General features: G+C 37.7%; 1 protein-coding gene across 1 annotated transcript in view; it reads right to left on the reverse strand.

The window, feature by feature from the left end:
* Positions 1 to 10,471, reverse strand: part of LOC132306576 (F-box protein At3g07870-like) — a 28,007-nt gene extending 17,536 nt beyond the window's left edge. The window contains exons 1-2 of the mRNA XM_059804012.1: positions 10,264 to 10,471; positions 8,899 to 10,079 (exon numbers count right to left, since the gene is read on the reverse strand). Coding sequence (XP_059659995.1) covers positions 8,899 to 9,981 — 1,083 coding nt within the window. The 5' untranslated portion in view covers positions 9,982 to 10,079; positions 10,264 to 10,471. The remainder of the gene's footprint in view (positions 1 to 8,898; positions 10,080 to 10,263) is intronic.
* Positions 10,472 to 10,996: the final 525 nt, after the last annotated feature.

Here is a 10,996-nt window from a genome sequence, read left to right on the forward strand (position 1 = left end):
TCCCACACCAGCCTCGTCGGTACTAAATTTCATCCATCTCCTCTCCTCCGGCGAATTCCAAAAATTTACAGAGATAGCATGATGAGGACGACCCTGTAATTGATCGATGATGGGTTCGGTAGCTGGATTGGGCTTTGTTTTAAGAAAAGAAACAGAAATCTGATTTTTGGCCCCCAATAAACCTTTCTTTTTAAGTCATCTAGTGGCCCATTTCGTAACTTATCATTGTCTCAGCTGGGCTTGGGCAACTGTGGGATGGGCTTATCATTGAGGAATGAAATGGATAACTGATTACTGGAGCCCACATGACATTCCTTTTATTTGTGACTTGTGGCCCATGACTGATTAACAACCCACTATTCAGCCCAGAAGATACAAGCCCAAACTTACGCCCATATGAATCCGCTGCATGAAAGGCTCTTGTGAAGCCACGTAATTGTCCACGTGGTTGGTTACCGTCAAGGCGATCAAAACAAGGATTTGAATGGCGTTGATGACAGGCGCGTTACGTGCACGTCTCGGAAATCTGCTTCCCCACTCACAACCGGCACGTTGACAGAAGCTCTTCTCTTTCCTAGAGTACCCAGATGAGTCTGCAAATGCCGGCGACGTCCACCATTGAACTCTCTATCAGATGCAAGGAAGGAAGCCTCACCAACCCCATAATAGGACTTTGGAAGGATGCAAGGTGAGGTTTCCTCAATCAAATTGATCTTAAAGGCCACTTGTTGGTCTTCTACAAAAACATACTCACCACAGCTCCGGCAAAGACATAAAGGAGAACTCTCTCGCCACTCACTTGATCATCCGCCTCCACACCTCTGAACCCACCACAGAGGTCTCTAATGGCTTCGAACAATTTGTGGCACCAGAGATGAAGGGGCAACCCGAATAACACCACCCTTCGTAACCTATCTCAATCAACCACGACTGAGCAACCCACCGCAATGTACCACTTGTCGATGTATAAGGAAGCTTCACCCCATCTCTTCCTCCTTACATCCAAGACCCTGTACGCTTCGGCCTCCGATGGCAGAACAGGAAAAGGCCGTTAGGTAAGGTTGATACTTTTACTCCACACGAAATCTTCCAAGACTTCGTCCCACTCCTCAATCCCTTTAGTACACCCCACATCATGATCAAAATGACCAACCAAGCAAGATTTCAAGACGGATTCACGTTCTGTAATACTTCCTACGTCCCAAAATAGTTGTCCATCTTTCCATTTTGGGATGTCTCAAAAAATGTCCTATTCCAAAATTGAATGTACTATTTTTTATAACATTCCCAAACTATCCTTTTAACTAAATAATAGCACTAATTACGGAGCACTATTTTGTCTTTTAGTAAGGGCATATTTGAAACTTCACTCTTATCAATACAATAAAAAAACTATTAAAACTCCACTACCATAAAAAGTTGGATTCCACATCTCTGTCAATTGAACGGCTTTTGATCTTCCCATGGAGATTAAGACATGGTAGGGTCGCCACTTTGAGATACGAACGTTGCATGACACTGATCCCTGCCAAAACCAGAAATCCAGCACCAGAAAAAGAAAAAAGAAAACGATGGATGCCGGAGTAGAAGACCCCGGCGTCAAAGAAGAAAGGAAAAGTCGAGAGAAAAGTCAACCATCAGTCAACGTTGCATATTGTAGTTATTGTCTCCAGTCCACGGTTCCCTCTACTTTGATAATAGGATTTATATTAATATGACTCGTATCAACATAATTACTTTGACAATCTTGAATATTAGTATTCGATTATTCTGGTGCATATGTCTGTAAGTAAGAAGCTGCTTTGGGAATTGGGACTGTTATAATCTGACAGTAACAAAATATCCAAGATTATTGAACTCCTCAACTATGAGGAGTTTTGGCGCTGCAGGATTTCTTGACCGAGGATCATTCTGACCCCTTTTCATTCTGTTTCTTTTCTTAGAGCGAGGCTGAGACCCTGAGGTTCCACAAACCGAAGACAGAATTGGACTCAATTTCATCCCTAATTGTGAGTTTTATTTGACTTTCTACTTTCTTTTAGTTTTGATGTTGTGAAATAGATTACAAGAATATGAATCTGATGGTGAGATTGAGGTTATATATATATATATATGCATTATTAGGGTTTATATATATGTAGATGTATATTTATACACATGTATATATTTTTTCTATTGACAAGATTTTAGTTTTCGAAAATTGGTGGGTTGGTGGTGGGAAAGATTAGGGTTTTCAGGGCTACCTTATGATTGGGAGAGCTGGGGGAGCTTGTGTTCTATTTGTTCTGTTTTTGTTTATTGGCTTTGGTGCTTGGTTGTGGTTTTGGTTGGCTTCTGCTGCTTACGGTTCTCAGTTTTAATTATTACCCTGTGTTTGTGTTTTGTTCTTCAAGAAAAGCAAATTTGAACAAATATCGAAATTGATTTGATTATTTAAATTCCTTGGCTACAGCGGAAATTTTATTTTATTTTTTAGACTCAGCTGACATGAGATCTTATATTATTCTATTCTAACCATTGTTGATTCTTACTTTATGTTTCTTTTTTAAGTCGGATGCTGCTGGGGAGTTTTCTTCTACATATTACGAGTCAATATTTTTGTAGTTTTCAATTTTGCTGGACATAGCCAGTGGCTATGGTCCATGGGTCATCTTTGGATTAAATTATGGTATTCGGTCTTCACTAATGAATTTCAGTAGCTTTTATATGATTCTAGTTGTTAAAGCTTCCTAGTTTCTACATACAAAGTTAAAGTTATATAATTGTGTAATTTTGAATTTTAATTATTACTTGGGATGGTTGCAAAAGATAAGTTTCCTGGATGCTATAGTGAGGCAACTTTAAATAGTTTTTTTTTTTTTTTTTTTTGTAAATTGCCAACAAGGCAGGTTTAACTATAGCAATTGCCTAGATTGAACATTACCTAGTTTAAATTTCTTCATTCTTCACTACTATTTATCTATAATAATAGTTTGCTCAATGAAAAAAAATGACAGGCCATTAATTAAGGATGAGAAGACAAGGTAAGTTTAGTTTTTCTTTCATTTGTTTTTACTTTATTAACTACCATTAAAAAGTAATGGCAAAGATTTGCATTTTTATTTGTGGTCCTTTAAATAAATGCAAGCATATGTTCATTTAACTCAGACAGACCAGAGGGTTTCAGTTTCTTAGACAATATTGGGAAATAATTTTGAATAGATGATGGAGTTTTTGGATAGCTCTCTCTCTCTCTCTATATATATATTAATTTATTTATATGTTACTACCCAATCTCCAATTAATTCATTATGTGAGCTTTTATTAATATGTGGAAAAGATAACCTTCCGGGAAAAAAAAAAATGTGGAAAAGATCATTAATAGTTTCATCTACACACACAGGTTCATAACACGTATATTTCTAGGCTTCTATTCTTCACAAGTGTAATAATGCCATGTGCTACTTTTGTATTCTCCCCTAAAATTGTTCCTAGTACTCTTCTATCTCAACCTAGCTAATTTTGCATCTTAGAGATGAATAGATGACTACGCATATGTGGCATTAATGATGGGTTGGGTCAATTGATTTACATTAATGATGGGTTGGTTTAATTGATTTTCGTTGTTGCGTTTTAGAAAATGTGTATATATTTGAATTGGTTTAATATTTTAAGCACTTTGTGGTAGTAGTACTCTTTGGTTTGCTAATCTGGCAGTATACCTTGAATGTGTTGTTCATGAATTAGCATACAAAAGATTGGCTCATTAAATTCTTCCTTTTATGTTAAAAAATCCAAATCTATAATTGCCATTGTGATTGATTTAGCTGAAGAGGCCATTTTTGGCATATCATCTTTAATGCATGTTCAGTATCAAGAAACATTAAGATTGAAATTTGTTGAATTTAATTATTAAATAAAAAGCAATGAATCTATTTGCAGGTTTTTGGGTAGGATTGGAGTGATTTTAGCTTCTAAAGGGGATTTTATCTTTCTTTGTAGACATAAATCTTCATAGTTAAGGTGAGTGTTTGTTCTAATTTTTTTTTTTTTTTTTAAGTAAAAATATATTAGAAAAACGTTCAAAAGGGGAACGCGTCCCTAATACGAGAAGAAAAAAGATCTAAGGACCAATAGAATCGAAGAGATCAACGAAATCATCAATCGAGGAGCATGCATTTCCTTTTACATAACAAAATAAAGAACGAATAATATGAATTTTTAAATTAGCTAAAGACGATTCTTTTCATTCAAATGATCTGTTATTTCTCTCACGCTACAAACACCACCAGACACAATGTGGAATAATCCGCCAATAATCACGAGCTTATTCTTTAACAGGACACCTTCTCGCGTTAATCAATTGTGAGGAGTGCTTAGGCATTACCCAAAAAAAGCCAAACATGCAAAAAATTAAAGCTCCAACAATCATACACCACAGGACAATGCAAAAGAATATGATCCACAGATTCACTATCAGCTTTACATAAACAACACCAATTAATAATGATGTTGGCTCTCTTTCTCAAATTGTCCAATGTCAAAATCTTTCCCAATGTGGTAGTCCAAACGAAGAATGCAATTCGAGGAGGAGCTTTAGAATGCCAAACAAACTTCCAAGGAAACTCGTGACCAACGAAATTGGACAAACACAAGAACATGGATCGGACACCATACCCACCATGAGCTAAAAGAACCCACAAAATATCATCACACCCTCTACCAATATCCTTCTGCCTATACAACGTATTCAAAAAAATACAAGCTTCCTCCATTTCCCAATCCTGAAAAGGGCGCCTAAACCGTACATCCCACGTAACTCCATTGTTATCAAGTTGATAACAATCAATCACGTACACATGCTTATTGGCTGCAATACTGTAAAGTCTAGGAAAGGAGTGAGACAACAACTGATCTCCGCACCAAAGGCCCTCCTAAAAACGGACATATCTGCCATCACGAACTTTGAATCTAATGTGTGTGGAGAAAACATCCCAGCCCTTTCGAATGAATTTCCACACACCAATGCCTCCCGTAATAGTGACTGGAAGAGATGACCAGCCCCCACTCTCCTCACCAAAACGACATGAGACAACTCCTCTCCACTGACGATGGCATTCCTTTCCAAATCTCCATAACCACTTTCCCAAGAAAGCACGATTAAAAGGAAAGATTTTTCAAATGCCTAACCTGCCTAACCTCAACGGTTGGCAGACATGATCCCAATTAACAAGATATACTTAAACTCCTCTCCCCTTCCACCCTAGAGAAAATCCCTCTGAATTTTTTCAATCCTTTCAGCAACAGAGTATGGAATTTCTTATGTACTTTGTTTCAATTCTACTTTGGAATTTTGTATGTTTAACATTTCTCCCAATGGAAGTAATGGTTTTATTACTGATGCATTTTATTTTCTCAAACTCTTTACACAATATATATACATATATATATATATTATATGAAATCCAAAAATTAGCAAGTTATGAGCTAAGGACTTTTCAATAAGAATCAAAGGAGGCTACAAGAGTTAATAGAAGCATCGATCACTATGACTTTTCATGCTGAAGTAAGTTTCAAATTCGTTCAAATATTATTTTTTTGCATCGTGTCTTAGTAATTTTTTAATAGAGCCAAGTGCTGAAATCATTAAATGTAATAAACTTTTTTTTTTTTTTTTTTAATACAGAATGTGATTGAAGGATCGATTGTTGCTGTTAAGATTTTGTACAAACGAGGGGTGCTAATGTATGTTCAAAATTTATGGCTATGTTCTTATTTTGCAAAAGATGTTCGTTCAAATATTATTTTTTTGCATCGTGTCTTAGTAATTTTTGGTGCTGAAATCATTAAATGTAATAAACTTGTTTTATTTATACAGAATGTGATTGAAGGATCGATTGTTGTCGTCAAGATTTTGTATGAACGAGGGGTGCTAATATATGTTCAAAATTTATGGCAATGTTCTTATTTCGCAAAAGATGTTTGTTTCTTTTTGAATTTAGTGATTTAGTTGGGAACTTTTTTAATATTCATGGTGGCTTTAAATATTTTGTAAACACGGTACTAGACTTGAAGTTTTTTGTTTAATGAAAAGTAATGGAATTTTGTTATTCTCATTAATAGTCTTATGTTGTATATGGTGATATGATATGATGTGTGCATTTTTTTTCATATTGAAGACATGCATCATTTATGTATTAAACACAGGTGTAGTTCCGTTAGAAAGAAAATGGATTTTATATTTTTTTTTTAATAAAAAATATCACTTTTAACGACATTCAATGCATGCCGTCAAAATAAATAAAAATATTAACGACACATTAAAGGGTAAACACAAACATAACATGATTTACATGTCATTAATGCATGAGTTAACGAATTTCAAAACACGACTGTTTAACAAGTGCGTATTGACGACACACGGGAAGAGTCGTAAATATTTAAAAGAAACAGTCATTTGGTTGTTTAACGACGTCACATTTTATCATTAAGGACTTATAAAGCACATCGTCAATAATATAAACTTTTCACGGCTCCTTCAGTAAGAGCATGAGTCTGCATATCGTGAAAATCCTGTAACGACTTGCATCGCATGTCGTCAAAAGCCTTTTTCCTTGTAATGGTACTTGAGGGCGGATTGCTCTAGGTTTTGATACTCAAGGATGGATCACATCGCTCGAGGTTTTAGCACTTGAGGACGGATCGCTCAAGGTTTTGGTATTCGAGGATAGATCCCATCGCTCGAGGTTTTAGTACTTGAGGGCGAATCACTCAAGGTTTTAGTACGCAAGGATGGATCGCATCGCTCAAGGTTTTAGTATTTGAGTGCGGATTGCTCAAGGTTTTCATATAAGATTAGTATATGAATGGGGTTTTGTAGCCTAGCAAGGTGTTTGGGTCAAGTGGATAGTGAGATACACTATTGCATATATGATGGGTAACACAAGTGAGTGCGAGAGAGTTGGCACCAGTGAGTGCGAGAGGGTTGGCACTAGTGAGTGCGCAAGTCTAAATACGAATAAGTGTGCGAGCCGAGTAGGATAACGTGAGACACTACTACATAAATGATGGTGCGTACAAGTGACTGTGAGAGTGTTGGCACTAGTGAGTGCGCAAGTCGAAATGCGAGTGAGTGTGCGGGCCGAGTAGGATAACGTGAGACACTACTGCGTAAATGATGGTGAGCACAAATGAGTGCGGGAGCGTTGGCACTAGTGAGTGCGCAAGTCGAAATGCGAGTGAGAGTGCGAGCCGAGTAGGATAATGTGAGACACTACTGCAAAAATAGTTATAAGGACAATGCTGCTAAAGAGAGTTGGGAGCGATGCATCTGTACCTTGTTTGGAGGCAATAGTTGAATTAATATTATTATTATTATATCAAGTCTTTTGTAATGACTAAGAAAAGAAACCAAGTCTTTTGTAATGACTATGAAAAGAAACGTGCTGGTTAATACACTTAGACTAACGGGTTGCATGGGTAGTTATAGGTAGATGGCTATATTCATGAGTTTTAATAGGTGATCAGTAATTGAGCATGCATATATATATGCCAGGAAATACACAAGGGTGTTTGTATATAGTGTTCAAGCCACAAAGAACAAAATGGCCAGGCCTTTTTTCTGAGCATAGCTCCGGCTGTTGGGACTTCTATAAAGGAGCTGGTCTAGTATCCATAGAATGAGAATGAGCACTGTTTACTATATGTTCTGCTTCGAGAGTTTAGTTCCATAGTGGATGATGTTGTGCGAGCCATCGGGCGCCTTACCCATGTAGCGTTATGCTACCGTATTTTTAGTGTTTGGGTGGGGAATTTCAAACCCATGTCGAGCCATTTGTTTATAAAACAAAATGGACCACACTAGTATTGTGTATTATAAAGTGTATCGTTGACCCAATACTGTAAGAGTAACCTATATGATTATATACAGAGGGGAGTGATTGCCCATTGCAAACAGTGTAAGAGCTGTGCTCGTTTAAGAGCGTGAAGAGGTGCTAAGCTTGAGGACTTGCGGGGCAAGGCTCGCATTGATAGGTAGAGGCTCAAAGGAGTTCAAGGGACAAAGGTCCTTTATCATGTGATGCGGTAATAGATTGAGGGTCCTGAGTTTAGCGAGGACCCAACTAGTTCAAGGGGTGGAAGAGGGAATGTATGAGTTTGAGGAGCATGGTACTGCTATGAAAGAATGCATTGTTGAGGTCGGGCTCAAGGGGTGAATGACCGCTTTGTTTTTATTTTTTATTTTTTTTATAGTCTCAAAGGTGATATGTCTCGAGAAGTACTCCTCGGATAAGAAACTTTTCCAAGTATTTTGTAGTCGAAGTTGCTAGGAGCTTGAGAGAGAGAGTGTGCACGAGTTAGCCAGTATGGGATTGATTTTGAGGGGCTTCAAGTGCATGGGTACAAGTGTGGTATGAGGTGTACCGTGTATGTCTAAGTTTGACTTCGACGAAGAAGCAAAAAAATATGCCCACACATCTTGAGCCACCTCAACTATTTTTTGAGACCCAATACCCATGTAATAAGGCGGGCTCGGCCAGTAGTAGCGAGCACCATTTCTAGTAATAGCAAGCATTTGTTAGTCCTCAAGGGGTATAAAAGCGTGTGGGTTTGGGTGGAGCACGTGGGTTCCATGTTGTTTATTCGAAGTGATGTGAGTGAGCTTGGAGACAAAATGAGTTGCAAGGTTTCTCGAAGCTATGAGTGAGCTTGGCAACAAATTTAGTTGCAAGGCTTCACTTTGAGAAAGGTATCGATGTATTGGTTCGAGACACTGAGTAGCTAAAAGGTGTCTTGATAGCTAATGTGTCAAGAACATATAACAGTTACAACAAATAACAAAGAAACAGTATATGGATCTTATACAAGGCAATTGAACTAATCGAACAGGTCAAAAAAAACTCAAAGATCATGAATTACCTTCTTCCCAAGTGCCGCCTGTTTTACAAATGGATTTTCGAAACCCGTCATTGTCAGAAATGATGACTGAAAACTGACTCCACGCAATCCCGACTCCATCCCACTTATTTTAGCTTCGGAAAAACAATTTTTTGTTGGATTATAAGACACCAAATGCCCTTTCCGGGCTGAAAACAGAATTTGCTTGTCTTTCAATATGGTGACAGGATGCAGCTCCCCGATCCCATTCGGAATTATCTTTTTCGATATTTTGTAACTTTGGGTCCAAGACTCCCCGTTCCCATACTCTTTCATACAATAGATCTGCAAGTATGAGTTTGAGACAAAAACCAGATACAGGGTATTTTGTATGCTCTCAACAATCATAGTTTTCCGGCTACTCTGTTTTAGAGCCTTCGGGGGTGGAACTGAGTTAAAGGTTTCATCTTTCACATGGAAAGAACATATGAATTCAGGGATTCCATCGTCGTCAACTATCCAATGCATCATCCCATTCACAACTGCCCCAAGTCTTTTATGTCGATCGAGTGGAAAAGGTGCATTCCCCACATTTTTCCAATGGTCTGACCCTAGGGAATACACTTCTGCCACTGAATTCATGCGTTGCTTTTTAATCCTCAAGATTTTATATGCATTATTGTCAATGTAACACCCAAACCCAAATGCATATTTCGATCCTGATCTGGAGAGCAATTCGGGTACCCCAAAATACTCACCCAACATGGGATTAGTTACGTAGATGTGATCCCTCTCACGGTCAAAAATGCATATTATTCCATTTGATGATCCTATCAAGCTAAAGCACTGATCTGGGAGGAAATATTCCTTACTCACCTTAACTGGCCAGTATGGTTGATTGTCTTCGGTATCAATTATATTGAAACTGCCAGTTTGGTATTGTATGATTACCTCGCTAGAGCTTGCAGCTATGTCGAGTCGAGCACAATTCAAAGCCATCCCTGAAACTATACCATTCCATTTTTTGTTAACCAGTCGACAATTCATGAGTCCCCGAGCTGGAAGACGTTTAAGAATATTAACCACTATGGCATCATCCGTAAAAATAGCATGAACTTCTCCCATTATCTTCAAACACACTAGAAAGGTCGTTCTCAAATTTAGTAAAAGATTGATCGCAGTGAATCGTCCCTCTCTCTGATCTTTCCAAACCCTAGGAAATCCTTCATAAATATTCAAAAAGAAGATAAGATGCCTTAATAGTGTCTTACATTGATTCCAGTTAAACCTAAGAGAACACAATGTAAACCTAATCTCCGAATAGTTAAAATAATCTTTCAGAGTAATTCAAGATTCATTCCAGTAAATAATTTAAAAAACTCAGAGAGAGAGAGAGAGGGAAATTACCTGATTGACGCTGTTGACGGTGAAATCTGATTGCTGCCACTGTCAGTGAAAGTATTCAAGCGCCGTCCAGTATCGGCAATTCCATGCCGAAGGAACTCGTCGCTGTGTTGCTGAATTGTGAGTAGGTGAATTAAGAGGATTGAGAGGCTTGGACTTCTTGATTCACATAACTGGGGTGTGTGAGAGATGAAATCGAGGGAAATAGTAAAGTAAGAGTAGGATCGACCCGCCCCATTAGGGAGATTTGGTACTGGGTTTGAGAATCCAAAATGGGTTAGGGGCGAAAGGGTGATGAACTCGTCTCGTCCCACTCAAGTTCCTGCTTATGCCCCTATTATTTAGGCTATGTTCGGTAGGGTTGGTTTGAAGGGGAAGGATAAGATTAATTATGAGGAAAAGGGAAAGGATAATTTTAATTTGGTACTGTGTTTGGTTGATTAAGGAAGGAAAAGAAAAGGAAGGATAATAATCATATTTGGGGAAAGAAAGGGAAGGAAAGTATTTCAGTAAATTTACTATTATACCCTTTTATATTTTAAAATCAAAATTTATAAACTTAAGTATGTAATATTTGTAAAAAAAAAAAAAAAAAAAGTACATGTAATATAAATATAATATTTTTAGGGCTAATCTATTTAGCGTCCCCGCCTCCATCTCTATTCTCGTTCTCTCTCTGCAACTCTCTCTCTCTCTTCTGCAAGTGTAAACTACAAAACTACAAGAATCCAAGTTC

The sequence above is a fragment of the Cornus florida genome, unplaced genomic scaffold (genome assembly GCF_030987335.1).
Source record: "Cornus florida cultivar Cherokee Brave unplaced genomic scaffold, ASM3098733v1 CherokeeBrave_3.0.0_Hap2_Chr05, whole genome shotgun sequence".
Taxonomy (NCBI): Eukaryota; Viridiplantae; Streptophyta; class Magnoliopsida; order Cornales; family Cornaceae; genus Cornus; species Cornus florida.